Source organism: Ictidomys tridecemlineatus, chromosome 12 (genome assembly GCF_052094955.1).
Source record: "Ictidomys tridecemlineatus isolate mIctTri1 chromosome 12, mIctTri1.hap1, whole genome shotgun sequence".
Lineage (NCBI taxonomy): Eukaryota > Metazoa > Chordata > Mammalia > Rodentia > Sciuridae > Ictidomys > Ictidomys tridecemlineatus.
Genome location: NC_135488.1, coordinates 61,050,474 through 61,067,329, shown reverse-complemented (window position 1 = coordinate 61,067,329; position 16,856 = coordinate 61,050,474). Strand labels below are relative to the sequence as shown.

Here is a 16,856-nt window from a genome sequence, read left to right as displayed (position 1 = left end):
AAAATGTGACAGTATCTGGTAGCACCTAGGTACTATATAGAGGCTTGAGGATTTCCAGTCTTTAATAAAAACAAAAAAAATATAGAGAGAATATAGAAGGACCTCAGGGGTAGATGGTATGTTTATGTCACATCAAGAAGAGTCCCAGTTATTCTGATCAATACAAAATGCAGGTATGGGATTGTCCCTTGGACAATACCCTCAGTATAAAAACTGAGGATTTAGGTCAGGGGAGGACATATACTAAGTTCCAGAGTGTTGGACCAAACCTCTTTAGGTTCTTCTTTCCATATTTAAAACTTGTTTTAGAAGCTCAGATGATGCTAAGACTACAAGCTAGAATTAAGTGGATGGAATTATGAAGATAAAACAGTTATCAAGCCTAGGAATAGGAGAGGCAAACAACATTTGCCTAATAATAACTGAATATTGGACCTGAATATTTTAGTGTGTAAAAATTATTCTGCTATCAAAAATGATCTTACCACATGCTGCAAAGTTTGAGCTGGAATGTCCCTAAAGGCCCACAGTGTTCAAGGCTTATTCTCCAGCTTGGCACTATTGGGAAATGGTGGAAACCTTTAAGAGGTGGGGCCTTAACCAGGCACAAAGCTGTCTGTCTATAATCCCAGCTATCTGGGAGGCTGAGGTAGAAGGATCTCAAGTGCCAGGCTTGCAAGTGCACCTGAACAAGACCCTATTTCAAAAGAATATTTTAAAACAGGAGCTGGTTATAGCTCAAAGTAATAGTGGGTTCAATTCTGATTACTGGGGAAAAAAAGTGTGGGGGCCAAATCAGAGATCCTCTGGACATTAAGGACATGGGCTCAAAGGGGGATAACAGGACCCAATACCTCTTCTCCTCCTCCCTTTCCTCTCTCTCTTTCATGCAGATCATGAGGTAAGGAGCTTTTCAACCATGCACTCCTTTCTATGATGTGCTGCCTTGACACAAGCCCAAAAGCAACAGAGCTACATGACTATGGACTTAAATCTCCAAAGCTGTGAACCACAATAAACATTTTCTCTTTGTAAGGTGATTATCTCAAGTGTTTGTTATAGTAACAAAAAGTTAACTAATATACCACATAATTCCCATTCTAACACCTACCACCTTAACCTGTAGTAGGTATAAATTCCCTTGATTTCTCAGAGAACATAGGGAATGATCTGGCTTGCAGATACTTAGTGTATGTTCTTAGTCTCATCAACAGTATTAAAGAAGTAAGCTATCTGAGGTCTAAAACTGAGCTAAAGAGGAAAAAAATGCCTTGAAAAAGTTTACATAGTCCATGCCATATATTTACACTGAAAACCTTCAACAATTCCTTTTCAGCTAAGAATTAGCCCACACACAACCACCAAAAAATCATATTTCATAATAAGCATTGGAAGAGTTGGGAAAAGTAGGTCTATACATGCATATTTATCTTTTTATATGAGCCTCATATATGAGCTATTTTTCCTAAATATAAGCTTGTGCAACTGAGGTGCTCTTGACATCTGTGGGCTCTTGATATCTTGCATCACACACTATCTACGCACTGTATCTAAAGAAGTCCCCAGACAGATCAACTCAGGCATCCTTAAAGCTTATTCCTTGGGCTGAGGCTATTAGCTCAATGGTAGAGCACTTGTCTAGCATGAGTGAGGCACTGGATTCGATCCTTAGCAACACATCAAAAGAAATAAAGACATTCTGTCAATCTACAACCACAAAAATTTTTTTAAAAAATAAAGTTTACCAGTGGGCTGGGGGCATAGCTCGGTGGTAGAGCACTTGTCTAGCACATGTGAGGCAATGAGTTTCAATTCTCCGCACTGCACAGATGGAAAGAAATACAACAAAGGACTATTGACAACAGAATATTTTTTAAAGAGCTTATCACCAAGGTAAATTATTAAATCCATAGTTTTACTCCCCTAAATCAGCTTAGTACTCATATATATATAATTACCAACTCAATTCTGACTTAGTTTATCACACAAGAGAAATTAGTAAAACAAACACACTCCAGGGGAATCAAAAGCAAAAGCAATCTAGATCAAGTTGGGCTGCCCAGACACACCTCTTCCTTGGGTGCACAGTATAACTCACCACAAGGCTTTCCCCACATGCCTCTCTTTGCTTTTCTCCACAAGTCCATCAGGTTAAGTTAACCCACAAAACTTCACCATAAACAGTCATCAATGAAAAACATGCAATATATCTTACAATGTTGGATTTCTTTAAAATATGACAAAAAAGTGAGCTGAAAACCCAGAGCCTTAAAGAGCCATCCATAGACTACAAATACATTAATGAGTGAAAAAATGAGATGACATGACATAAAATAAGAAAATTGTATGTAAGATTTTTATCTTAATTATACAGAATTCATTACAGTTTCTGGATTTTCTAGCTAGCTAATTTTAAAAAATTATATATATATATATATAAATTACACACACACACACACACACACACATATATATATATATTATACATACATACATACATACATAATTTTTAAAGGATTACATATATATAGAGAGAGAGCCAGTCAGCCACAGTGGCATACACCTGTAATCCCAGCAACTCAAGAGGCTGAGGCTGGACAATTGCAAGTTCAAGAAGAGCCTCAGCAATTTAGAAAGTCCCTAAGCAACTTAGCTAAACCCTGTTTCATACTGAAAAATGAAAAGGGTTGAGGATGTAACTCAGTGAGAAAGTGTCCCTGGTTCAATTTCAGAACTGCCTCCCATTTGAATTGCCTGTTTGTTAACACAATTGAGACAAAAAGACCGATTTGTTTCTGCCAAAATTAAAATATTCCATGGTAACCACATTTTTCTTTACCCTCAATTCTTTCTATTCTCCTGGCCTTCCACTCAAGCATGACAGACAAAGAATGTGAGAAGCCCAAGATTCTATAGTGGCTGTTTGCATGGGGGAGGAAGTCACAGTAACTGCCACACTGGATCCTCTTACATAAGAAGAGAGAAAGGATCCTCAGTGCCTCTCACATATGAAAGAGGCTGATGGCAGGATGTTCAAGGATCCATCACCAGCAAATTATGGGTCAAAGAATTATGACCAAAGTTCACAAGAAAGAAATTTTACAGTCAGCTTTGTTTTCCACCTCTCTACTCTGTCCTTCTAATACTCACAGTCCATTCTTCAAAGAACCAGGCCACAGAAAAGAATAGAAGACCCCTGCTTCTAGAATTCAAAAGAAAGTAATATTCATGAGTATAAGGATGCAGAATCAATGTGGTGGGGAAGGAGAGAAGAAGAGAGCTACAACTCCAACCTGCCAAGCTCAGGTCAAAGAAAGTAGGATTCAAGGAGAAACTAAAGAGAACCTTGGACCACATTATTATGTACAGGGTGCACTCTAGGAAATTCACATACTCTTCAGTTATGAAAGACCTCTTTAGGTTGGTGTTATGGCTCAGTGGTAGAGCATTCAGCTAGCATGTGTGAGGCACTGAGTTTGATCCTTAGAACCACATAAAATAATAAAATAAAGGTATTACATCTATCTACATCTAAAAAAGGGAGCTTTTAAACCCTTTCTTTCATCCTTGAAGTCACAGTAAGTTCACTAATCAGATCAACTTCTATGGTTCCAGAACAAGTATAATTGCTCAACTTAGATGTCTCTTTCTTCCATTCCCAGTGATATTAATTTTACATGCAATATATAATTATGTGCATCCTATTACCTATTATAATGTGAAATATAATATATAATGTATAAACATATAATATATAAACAATTTTTCTTCATGAATATTAAGAAGGAACACTGAGATAATCTCCGAAACACAAGATCCTGGAGAACATGGGCATATCATCTCCCTCTTATGAGGGTTTCACCTCCTCAGAGCAGGGCCATTTAAGTGCTATTATAACCATCCTGCCATTTTCTCCACCCAATCAACTCTCTTGTCATTTTCTCCACCCAATCCCACCTTCTCCTTGGGAGTCTGACCACCCTATTGGCTACTTCATACCTTTAAACGGCCAGTTTTGTGACATCATTCTCCCACCAAACATACTGCCACCTGCTAGAATCTTAGGCTTGCCATGCAGTTGTAAACAAATTTGGATCATCGCAAGTAACCAATGACCAGTAACCAGTCATCAGAGTGGCCAGTGGACAGTAAACAGTGACCAGTGAACTCCATACTGGAGAACATGCATTCTCTAGTCTCAGCCACCCACACATCCTCTGAGGTGGTCTCCTCATCCTCTGTATCTGCAATTGATGTGACCTCTTCTCTGACCATGTCAGGTAAGGAAAGAAATTTTTTAAAGTTTTTCATTAGACTTTTCCCTGCCTATATTTACTAATGGAGTCAGAAGAGCTAATAATAGGTAAACGGATGGAACTAAAAATCTGGACACCTAATTTCACTTTTGACTTTGACATGTACTAGGTATGGAACTGGGGACCATCTTGTACTCTCTCACAAAATCTATTTCCTCATCTGCTACAGGAGGATAACACACTGCCCATGCTCTGGTACCTTTCTTTTCTAATACTGAGTCTTAAGGGGCATGTTTTTACAGAGGAAAATCAGATTTTGGGGGTGTGTTGTTTCAACTGAAAAAGAGAAAATCTAGGCAGGGTAGAATTCAAGAAGTTTGCTCTGTAACAGTCTCCCTCCACCAAGATTTCCACTTCAGTATTTCAAATTTTGAATGTGCTACTCAAAAAAGGGACATTCACATATTTGGGAGTTTCCTGTTTAAACAAGGTGAAAAGAAAAATAGGGAGAGGGGTGCAGAAGGACAGGGCTTGTAAGAAGGCAGATGTTCTCAGGAAGCAAGTTTGTGACTGTTTAAGCACACGGCAACAGGAACTCAGTAGAGGAAGAAAATATAAAAGGGAGAAAAAAATGTCAGAATAAAAGAGATAAAGAGCGTGATGTTTTCAAGAAAAAGGAGGTTGGTTGGGATAGATGTGAAAGATCAAGCAAAGATTTTAAATCAACACAGTATAGGGTGAAGTCTTGAATGAGGCTATTTTAGAGAATGTTGGGGTTCATAGACTAGCAAGGAAACTAAGGTTAGAATTAGGGTACCACTGGGGAAAGCAGTTTATGTGAAAAGTAACATTTGGATAGTTTGGAGTTTTTTGGGTGGACTCTTTGAACACAGATGACTTTGACTCTTTAAACATGAACGTTTTAGAAGTATGTTTTAGAAATGACTCTTCCTCCAAACATGCTGAGGAAAGTGGTTCTAGACAGAGTTGGGGAAACGGCATTTCCATGTCCTATTTTGTTCTGATTTTTAAACTATAGGGATTTCTAAAAATGTTTTGTCCAAACCTGCATCAGAAGGACACATTCTTTAGTGTGATATAAGCTGTCAAGGCAGAGTTGTTTTTCATCTTTTCTTTCTAAAATAGACTATTTACAAATAGTCATTGATGATTTCTAAATCTAAGAACCAAAAGAAAAAACTATATAAGAATAAAAATTCAAGCTCACACCTCTAATTAAAAGTTTATTTAAATAATTATGTGAAGACTTTTTGTTTTGTTAACATTTCAAATTATTGTTTGGGCCTGGGGTGTAGGGTACCTCAAACATTTTTGTTTTAATATAAAAGGGAGAAGAAAATGTCAGAATAAAAATCAAAAATTGTTTTAATTTTGTTATTTTATTATACTGGTGATGGTTTTCTCAGACTACAGGGACAAGATTTTCCTTGAAAGATGATTATAAACTAGTATTCCATAATTTTGTTAAAGTATTTTTTCTGCTTTTTTTATAACTGAAATGATTATCAGAGAAAGTGTTTATATTAATTAAAATATCTACCTAGTGGGATTAATGTCTTTTATTTGGTGTGGGTAATCGTTAATGAAATTACTTTACGCATATTGTTTTTTTTCTCTAGTATGTACAAAATTTCTTATGTCCTTCCTTCTGTCCTCCTTCCCTTCTTCTTTCCCTCACTCCCTCCATTTCACTCTCTTTCTCTCCCTGCCTTGCTCCTTGTTCCTTCCTTCTAACCTTTCATTCATTCTTTCTTTTTTCCTTTCTTCTCTTCTTTCCAGTTCTGAGGATTGAACACAGGGTCTCATACATGGTAGGCAAGCATGCTACCACAAGCAATATCTCCAGTACAGTTTATTTGGTTTCCCAGAAAGGATCTTGATGAATTGCCTAGAGTCACTTTGAATTCCTGGTTTCCTGCAATCCCACTGCCTCAGGCTCCCAAGTGCTGGAACTAGAGGCCCACCACACCATGCCCAGATTCATAATGGGTTTTGGCTTTGGTTTTCGCTTTTCCACGTGGCTACCCATCTGTAAACTTTACTTAAATTTGAGGCTTATTACACACATTTTTAGTATAGTTTCTCTGTGTATATGTACTGCATTCAAACTTACCTTCAATTATGGGCTATGTTTTGATTAACAGTATTCACGAAAATCAAAGGGAAACATTCGCTTTCATAATACTGTATGCATGATAACAGAACTCATTTCTTAGCAAATTTGATATATACTCAAATTTATAGTTCATTATTATCTAGTCATTCCTTTTAGTTCTGTGCTGTTTTTTATTTTTGCTTCTGTCGTTCCAGATCACACTGTTTCTCCCTCCATATGAAACTTTTTTGTAATATTTATTTATTATTTGTAGTTCAACACAATACCTTAATGTTATTTAGTTTTACATGGTGCTGAGGATTGAACCCAGGGCCTCACATGGACTAGGCAAGCGCTCTAACGCTGAGCCACAACCCCAGCCCCCATATGAATCTTATGTAATATGTCACTTTTATTCATGGATGAATTATCACTGTTGGTATTATTATAACCACACTAAAGATGAGTAACCTGAAACTCAGAAAGTTTAAAATCCTTTCAAGAAGTATTGATTAGGATTCTATTTCTTGAGGAACATACTTTCAGGTAGTCATTTTCATATAGGATCAGCAGATTGGCTTCAAGAAGGTAAAGAATGACGCTTAAATTATCATTTCCTGATATAAACTGAACTCTAGGAAATATCATGTGACCTGGACAAGCAAAAGGAGATACTAAAGGGGCTGGGGATGTGGCTCAAGCGGTAGCGCGCTCGACTGGCATGCGTGCGGCCCGGGTTCGATCCTCAGCACCACATACCAACAAAGATGTTGTGTCCGCCAAGAACTAAAAAATAAAAAATGTTGGAAAAAAAAAAAAAGGAGATACTAAAGATCACTGTGGTGATATCAGTACGATTTTTCTATGAACAGGGAAAACAAACTTCTGTTTCTCCAGACTTCTGGTCTTTGGAACAAGAGTCCTGGCCAGGGAGTAGGTTTCCATAACCAGTTGCTGATTTTGAACAAGTCGATCTCACTTCCCTGACCCTTAGTGTACTCATTTGCTAAGTGGTAATGTTGGGGTTTTCTCTGAGTTTGAAAATGCTTCAGTTCTAGGGTAAATTCATGAGTCAATACTAGTGTAGTCTCAAAGGAAGGGTAGGACAGGTAGAAGGATGCTTTTAGGAAACAATGTGTTAAGCAGACAACTTGGAATTTTTGTACCCAACTTGAGAGAAAAGGCAGGTAATCAGAAGAGTACTTGCAGCCATCCTAAATGGAGTGATTTGGGGTCTCGCAATGATTATTGGTATGAGGGCCTTCCTGACTACTATAACATTAAGATGATATTGTTCCACGAATATCATAAGAATCTGCCTGTCTCATCAATATTTCACCACCCTCTTCTTCCTACAGAAAATTTCCAAAATTCTTCTTTACATGGAAATGCTGATTCTCTGCAGCTCTCTCTTCCTGTGGTGACCTATGCAGCTTCCCTGGCAGGAAGTGTCTGCAACTTCTCCAGAGACTCTGTTCCAGCTGCCACTTCAGCATGGTTACTGCCCTCAACCTATGGCACCTCCTTCCAGCCACTCATGGGCAGTGCCTACCTTTATCAACATGCTAGCACAGCATGGTGTCTGGAGTTACTGGCCAGAACCAGACTCCCATGGCACCTGCCCCCTATCCAAGTATTTCTGAGTGGTATATCCCAGGAAGTGCTGAAAAGAGCTCATCTTCACTGGGGGACTTTAATCTGACTGTCACTGACCAGAACACAGCAGATTATTCCCTGTCTATGACATCCCAGTATGAAAAAACTTCTGAAGCCAATGTCATGGTCCCTGGATATCCAACACTATCTGGTAGGCTCGTCCAGGTGACACTAACTCAGATTCCAAATCAGAGACAGAGCCTCTCACTACCCCACCAAGAAGGAATCCAGGTCTATTACTATGATCAAAACACTCTGGGGACTTTGTTCTCTGGAGAATATGACCCCTGCCTACAATCCTATGGCTCTGTGCCATATGTAGGAAGTAGTGCCACTGCCCCTCGACCAGAAATGGTGACAGTGCTGAAGGAAGTTCAGCCCACAAATGTCCTACCATCAGTCCCTACACCTGTGATCTACTACTCTGTGTCCACTCAAAGTATAGAAGGAACGCATTTTCAAGGTGAGTACAAACAGCAAAAAGGGGAAGGAATAAGATTACCATTCAAAAACGAGGGTCCAGTTTTCAGCTGTGGGTTCACAGCTCCCAAGAATTTAAGTCCTGAGATTTTAACCACTATCCTTGTTCAGCACTCCATATTATCATACTCTGTAAGAGAAGCATGCAGGACAGCATAATGGCCACCCATGCATATAAGAGACCTCTAGGAGCACACAGAAGGAAGCTGCTGTTCACTATTTTTGCACTTCAGTCCAGCTACACCACCACCTACAAATTTATTTCCCTAATTTTACTTTGGTCTCTTAGAAAACTACATCAACACATATCAGGGTGTGACAGTTTAATTGTCCCTTAATTGACTGCAGGATTTAACCTCTGTATGTCGAGATGCTGTCCAAAGCAGGAGTCCAAAACCCCTGACCTTTCATATTGATTTCATGAGCAACAGCTCCTCCCTCTCCTAGTTCATGGTGTTAAGTGTTCTTACATTCTGGGGAGAGTGGAGAGAATTGAGAGGCCCCTATATGAGAGCGAGAGACTTCATGAAACAGTTTTTCTGAGTTTCCCACAGAGGAGACAAGTGCTGTACCAGAAACCCATGCTGCCATGGTGATGGACCAGACTAAAAGTAAGACGTCAAGGGACCACCTGTAACTAACACGCAACTCTTAACAGATACCTGTCTGTGGTCCTTAAAAAGAGCTAATAGAAATGCTTTCTCCACAGTTGTTGGTTTCCCTGAATAGTGTGTTGCTGGGTAGGGGGAGAATCCTACTTACCATCGTCCTTGATTCCTTTGCAGGGATAGAACCTTCCCTAGGGATGGAGGCTTCCTTGGGATTGCAACCTCCAAGTCAGACATTTTGTCTGCCACAGCCTCCAGAATTCCCATATGCCTGCAAAAACAGAAAAAGCGAAATAATTGAGAGAAACTCACAATCTGAATTTGGGGACATTTCCATAAAAACTCCAGCCCAGAGTTCTACTGATTTCTTGGCATTGCCCCCAAATCAAAGCCAGGAACAAACAGAGATTAAGAATTTGTGTGAGATTAAAACCATGCTCTCAGAGCCACTAAATGCCTACCAGATTGCCATGGAGAACAAGGATCCTCCAATACTCCCTTTAGACATCCCTGAAATCCAAGAGCTTTTGGCCTCCATTGGTCCTCTGGACCAAGAGGAGAAGCCACATTCTGAAAATATCCATCTAGAAAGGAATAGCTTGAGTCTTGAGGACCAAGGCCCACTTGAAAATGGGATTGAATTTAGCAGTGGTTTTGCAGACCTCACCGCACTGCTGGGGGATATTCAACTTCCTGAGCTTTTCAGTTCCTTCAAAGACTTTGACCAACCTGAAAGTCCCACAATAAAAAAATCCAATGATACCAGAGCCATCATGGTGAATCAGGGGCAGGAAATCACAAGTGCCTTAAAGGGTCCTAGTGATCCATTGAGGAAGAACAAACATAAAGCCTCAGAGAGTCCTGATGGAACTCCTCAGGCCAAAATGCATCCCAGGGACCTGGAATATACATTAGGAGCTGAAGTTGCTCACGGGGATGCAGACAGTAGTAGGGCCCCTGTGCACACAGGCAAGCACTCTATCAGCAAAGCTCAGGAAGCTGCATCCAGTAGGAACAGCAAGGCTAAGGGCCATGGGCAGGAAAAGACCAAGAGGGCCAGAGAAAACAACCTCAAGAAAGCCGAGGAGAGGAAGCAGCCAGGCAATAAAGTCAAGGCAGAAGAGAAGCCAACTCTGCCCAAACTGAAGTGGAAGAGGAACCAACCTGAGCTTTGCCAAGAGACTTTTAAAAAGCCTCGGAGATGTCTCGGCATGCACATGCTGGAGTCGGTGCAGGTTTTCCATGCACTGGGGAAGAAGAATGATAAGAAAACTGGCTCTCTTCCTTCCGGGCCCCGGGAAACTCAGGCAGTACCCAAGACCCCCATCCATGCCCAGCTATGAAACCATGGCTTGCAGTTAAGGGTCCTGAGAAATCACAAGTCAAAGCCCAGAACCCAGATATCAGTGCTGAAAGGGAGGGTCTTGCTCCATCCATTTATGAGCCTCCACCACCTGGGAAGGTTAAATTGGTACCTTTGCCTTTTCTGACCCTGGAGAAACCTCCACCTCGACCAGTAATCAATCGGAGGCCACAGTCTCTGGCCTCAAGGAGACCCTCTAGGGCTTACCCTGCCCATCCTGGCCCTGCTAGCTCAGCTCAACCCATGACAGTCAACCAATCCCAACCAGCTACTGCCAACCCATCTTGGATGTGTCCTGCCAAGCCAGTTCAGCCCGTTTTGACCCATGCCATTCAGTCAGATGTGACCACTTCTACCCAGGCTACTGTCCCTCGGTATGCTGCTTCTGGGCCTGCACCCTACAAAACATCATCTTGCACCTCTCTCCAGTGGCAACCCATTCCCACTGTTGGGACCAAGCCCCAGTCACAACCACCCAAGCCTCAAAACCAGTATCTACTCCAAGACTTTGCCTTACAACCAATTCCATGGAGGAAACCCAATGTTCCTGGGCAAGTAGTATCAACTCCCATCACCAAACAGCAGAGGCCAGAGCGGGAAGCCATGAAGAAGAAGGCTCAACAAGAGCGTGAGAATGCTGCCAAGTACACTGCTTTGGGGAGAGTGCAGTGTTTCATTGAGAGAGAAAGAGAGATGGAGATTTCTTGCTACTATGGCAACATAATGTAAGAGCTGCTAAGATCAGTGGTGCCACTTATGGAACAAATAGTTTTCCACATGTATATAGATAGAGAGATACACATTTATTTATTCTCAGATGCTTTCAAAGTTTAATAAAAATGTAATATAATTCCCTGACACATAATAAAGAGGCCTTCTGGTACCACTGAGAATTGATAGAAAATAAAGAGGCCTTTGGGTACTACATGGGTACCAAATAGTGTTGCACATATATACATAGATAGATAGATACAAAATTATTCATTTAGACACAGTTCAAAATGTAATATAGTTGAATACAGAAATGCTATAAGATTGATTATAGGTAAATAATAGAGAAGCTTTATGGTATCATTTGAATACCAAATAGGCTTCTACATATATAGAGTTAAATAGATACAAAGTTATACACTGATACATTTTTAAGTGTTAAGATAGTTGAATAAAGATAGAATAGTTTGAGAGATAAGTAATAAAGAGACTTTTTGATATGCTTGGGGATTACATAGTTTTCTACACATATGTAGATACAAATTTTTATAAATATGTAGATATGTAGGCACAAATTTATTCATTCTAATACATTTAATACAATTTAATAAAATTGAATGAAATACTTTAATAGAATTAGTTAATTGATAAAATAGAGTCCATGTGTTACCACTTGGCTACAAACATTTTTCCTCATAGAGGTATAAATATGTACTCATTCCAATATACTTTTAAGACAATAACGTCGAATAAAGATATGTAGTGGAATTGATTAATAGATAATAAACAGGACTTTTGCGTTAGAATGGCTGTTAAGTGTGTTTTTGTTTGGTAGAGGTGGGGATCACAGCCTGCATGAGAAGAAAGTTGGCCAGGAGAACAGGGGTAAAGGCTAGGAATGGGGAAAAGAGGAAGGCATATGATACAGCACTAGGAAGGCAAAAAGAAGAGAGATGTATGGGCTTACTGGAAGAATCAGGAATTGGAAAAATGGCAGACCAATAACACAATGTTTGAACCTTGGGTTAAAATGATAAAATGTTAATCATGTTGAAAATGGTAGGAGATGGGTTCAGGCAGACCAGAAGAAATGCAAAAATCTCTCAAAAAACTCTCATGCAGAAAGGCATAGGTCTATTGACCTACCTGAAGGCATTTTACAAAATAAGATTCAGGACACATCTCCACCATGTTTGGGTCCCTGAAGATCCTAGCTGGGAAAGGTGGATACAAAACACGGGGACTCTACCAGGGGAGCCGCAAGGGTTCACAGTTATCCTGAGGGTGGCTGATAATCTGGGACTTGGCCTAGTGAACTGCAGCAGCATGAGGCCCACCCAGAACATGGCCTGGAATAAATCACCATTGACTCAACACTCATGCACCAGGGCAGCAGAGAGGCACTACTTCAATTAACCTTCACACACAAGGCCAGTATCACTCAGTGACACTTTACTAATGATCTACTGCTCTAGGATCAAATTGTATGCAGAGAAGCAAAGCCTCAATCTGAGGCCTGTGTCCTGGAGTCCTCAGTGTTGGTAAGCCAACCTGGCCTGTCCCACAGGCAGCCAACCTGGCTTTCTGAGCACCGCCTAGAGAGGTGGGGTAGAGGGTAGAGGAGAGAGATCACACTTGAAAGGGGGGATAAATACTGAACTGAGAGTCCTGCCAAGTTCTCCTCCATTGATTCTGGCGCGTGCTGCCTTCAGGGACTATTGCCATCAACCGAAGCTCAGGAGAAAATAAATCAGTTCTTGGCATCCATCTCAGCCCAATGCAAGCAGAGTGTGCATGCACAGGGAGCAGCCTGCCAATAGCTGCAGGACCCAGAAGCCCAAGGGTTGGCTGAGGTGTGCAGGCTCTCTGCGAGGTGACAATCCTGGGGCACAGCTGACACGAGAGAGGGTGAGGTATCCAGGGGGAGGATAGGAAAGAAAAGGAGTGGGGCATGAAGATGATGGAGGCAGCACACCATGACCATCGAAAGATTAGTAAGTACTTTTATATTTTTAAATTATTTCTTAAAATGCGCATAAAATTCATCATTAAAAACGTTCAGCTTAGGGGCATTAAGTATTTTCACGAGGTTTGTAACCATTGCCACTCTCTAATTCATAACATTTTCATAATCCCAAAAAGAAAACCTTGTCCCTGTTAGAGGTCATTCCCATTTTCAACACCCCCTGGCCCCAGCAACCATTAATCCCTCTGGTTTTTCCCTTTCTGGACATTGCATATAAAAGGAATCATACAATATGTGACCTCTTATATTTGGCTTCTTTCGCTTGGAAGACTGTTTTCAAGGATCATCCATGTTGTAAACTGTGAGTCCTTCCTCCCCAGTTAAGACTGCCTATTATCATATTGTATGGATATACTACATTTGTTTATCCATACATCCCTGGTGGGTATTGCATTGTCTTTACTTGTAATTTACATTGATTGAGAATTTTTGGCTCAAAGTTATTCTGCCCCCCACCCCGTGACATTTCATAAATAATGTAAATTTTCTCAAGAGTAAGAACTACCATTTAACTGCACATGTGGGATTTGAACTCTGGCATTCAAAATTTGAAAGTAATATATTCACATGATAGAACAGTTACAAAGATGCAAAAAGAGTACTCAATGGAAATCCACCCATTTGCTCCAATTTTCTAGCCACCATCTTCACCACTCTTCCCAAAGGAGACATCACCTTTTTCCAATTTTTGGACCCATCCAGAGATATTATTTAACCACAAAATGTATATATCACAATTACTTGAATAATTTGTCCTACTGATTTGAAATGTCATCTTTATGACATATTAATTTCCTATGTGTATTTGCATTCTTGTTTCTGGAATTTGCCTGGATTTCTTGCTTTTCATATTTACTAGGTCTCTGGGATACATTTAATTATGTGTTTATCTTTTTTAAAAAATTCTTCTTTCTTTTTAGACATTATCTATTATGTTTATTCACTGTGTTCCCTTTTAGTTCAGTCTTCATTTGTTTTCTACCATATCATCTAATTTCCATTTATGTTGTTGTTTTTTTTCTGTTGGGGAACATAAAGTTCAAGTGGATAATTCCATAGCATTAAGTAGATGCACAATGTTGTTCAAGGATTATCCACTATCCAAATCCCAAACTTTAAACCATCTCAAACAGAAAGCTGTATCCATGATATAATTCCCCATTCCCCTCTCATGGCTTACTGTCTCTTAGCTAGTTTTGAGAGTGGGCTACACTCTGATATGCTCGGTGGGTTCTTTTCTGACTTGTTTTCGTTGTCTGAGAGGATGCTATTCTCCTTTTTGTTAGAATTACTTTATATGGCATTTGGTTTCCTTCTTTTCTTGCTATGCATTTTTATGCAAAATTCATTTTCCTTGTAAAAGTACGGTTGAGGATAGTTTCTTATGTAATGGAACAGCAACTTCCACCTCTCCTTCCTCCACCTCTTCTTCTCCTCTCTACTTCTGCCCTCCCCATTCTCCCTCTGCTCTTCTTCTCCTCCTCCTTGAAGTATTAAAAACTGGTGGCTTGGTTTCTAAGATTTTAAAGTTGTTACTCACATGGAGGTTTATCTTTGTGTTTATTGTTCCTCCCAGAAATTTCCTAAAACAATGTAAATGCTATGTAAATAGCTGTTGCACCATATTGATTATACATCCTATAGAATCTGTTGTAGGAGATCTACTGCACTCACTTTGGGGTTGGCCAGAACCCTTCAGTTTCATCTGCTCTTCTCCTGCTGGCCCAGAGTGCTTTGCAGGAATGCCTGCTGGAGCTTTGAAAGCCTCCTGTCTCCCATTTCCTCTGCTGCAAGTGCTGCTGCCAGGCAGGTCTGGTGCCTCCTGCTGGTGGTTTGCCCTATCCTCTTGTTCTGAGGTTCCTAGAGAAAACTGTGTTCTCTACTTTTGTGGTAAATGCTACTCCAGGGTTTGGCTTTCTCTCATCTATTTCCATGGCCTCTAGGCCAAATGTGTCTCTTTTTCTTTTCTTTGTTTTGGGAGACTCCAACCTCACTGCTGCTTGCATCTTTCTGACATCTTGATGGATAACAATTATTTTTAATTGAGGAAATTTCAGGTTTCAGTTCCTTAAGCAGAGCTCCGTTTTCCCCAAACTAGTTAAGACTCTAGGGCACACTGTGAGTCCCCTGTAACTACCATGGCACCTGGTGTCTTTGCATAATGTTTTGAATGAGAAGTTACAACAACAATCTCAGGGTTCATGGGGGAGGGACATCTGGCCACAGGAAGAGGGAGTAGTCTGCGGGACAGGTGGAGAATGGGAACGTGACCTCTACTCCAATGTGTGTTTTTCTTTTCTTTGTATCTAGTTTCTAAACATGTATGAAAAGGAATCTCCAATTTGTTCTCCTTCAACTGGTGGAGTGAAATCATGGAAGGTGATCTGATCTGTGCAAAATTTCCTTTGATTAATGTCATCTTTCCAGTTGCCCAGACCACAAGCCTTTGACATCCTATGACTCCTTTCTCTCTCTCTCAATTGCGTACACTTGGAATTTTAGTAAATTTCATCTGCCCTCTCTTCACATCGCATCTAGAACCTATCCACTTCTAACTCCATTCCTCCTCTAGCATAATCCCTAACCATTTACTACCTTTCTCTACCCATGATAGGGGACATACACATTTTCCATAAAAAGACGGATATGTAGTAAATACATAACTGTGTGTGAGCAAGATTGTCTCTGTCTCCACAGCTCCACTCTGCACTTGTAGCATGAAAGTGGCCATGGAAAACAGGAGAACACATGGATATTTAGCTCTGTTTTAATAAAACTTTATTCACAAAACCAGGCTGTACTGCATCACAGACTCTGGCTCTGCCTGATCTACTGCTATGTTTCCCAGACCTCCTGAGCCCACTTGCCGTTCCAAGCCTAAAAAACTCTTCTCACGTCTTTTAAGCCTCTTCTCAAATTGTACCTTTCCAAGAGTGTTTGTCGGACTACAGTCTTTGAAACTGCAATCACCTCTCAGGGTTTCTCCCTTCCTTCCATCTGATTCCTTTCAACAGGGACCACTTCTCCTATAGTGTTGTAAACTTTCAATACACTATGTAATTTAGTTCTTTGTTGTTTTTATGATTTAGACTTTCCATCACTCCCTTTCCAGTCAATTCCTGAAATGTAAGACCCTTGAGGACCCAAAATTTTCTCATCTGTGCTGTTCACTTCCATGTGTCCCATGTCTTAAACAGTGTATTGAACATAAGAGGCAATCAATACATGTTTGTTGAATGGCATATACCCAAAGGGCTTAAAACCATCATACTACACTAATGTTGTCACATCCATATTTTATAACAGCTCAATTCACAAAATCTAAGCTATGGAACCAACCTCGGAGCCCTCCAACAGATGAATGGATAAAGAAAATGTTGTATCTATACATAATGGACTATTACTCCATCATTAAAAAGAATGAAATTATGGCATTTGTCAGTAAATGCATGGAACTAGAGAGGCTGTCATGCTCAGAGAAATAAGCCAATCCCCCCAAAAAACCAAAGGTCGAATCCTCTCTTTGAAATGCAGATTCTAACCCAGAATGTTGGGGGACGGGAGAGGAAAGAATAGAAGTTCATTAGTTTAGAGAAAGAGGAATGAAGTGATGGAAGAAGTTGGGATAGGAAAGGCAGTA

At 40.2% G+C, this 16,856-nt stretch overlaps 2 protein-coding genes across 2 annotated transcripts in view; one reads left to right on the top strand and one right to left on the bottom strand.

The window, feature by feature from the left end:
- LOC110597832 (uncharacterized) overlaps positions 1 to 16,856 on the bottom strand; it is a 74,184-nt gene that overhangs the window by 25,942 nt on the left and 31,386 nt on the right. Inside the window, exons 8-9 of the mRNA XM_078027903.1 lie at positions 10,281 to 10,363; positions 9,271 to 9,387 (exon numbers count right to left, since the gene is read on the bottom strand). The gene's annotated coding sequence lies outside the window, so the exon portion shown is untranslated. The remainder of the gene's footprint in view (positions 1 to 9,270; positions 9,388 to 10,280; positions 10,364 to 16,856) is intronic.
- LOC101972358 (uncharacterized protein C2orf78-like) lies at positions 4,184 to 11,208 on the top strand. The gene is given in 5 exon segments (XM_013357158.4): positions 4,184 to 4,280; positions 7,731 to 7,943; positions 7,946 to 8,491; positions 9,294 to 10,391; positions 10,394 to 11,208. Coding segments are annotated over 5 exon segments (2,769 nt in total).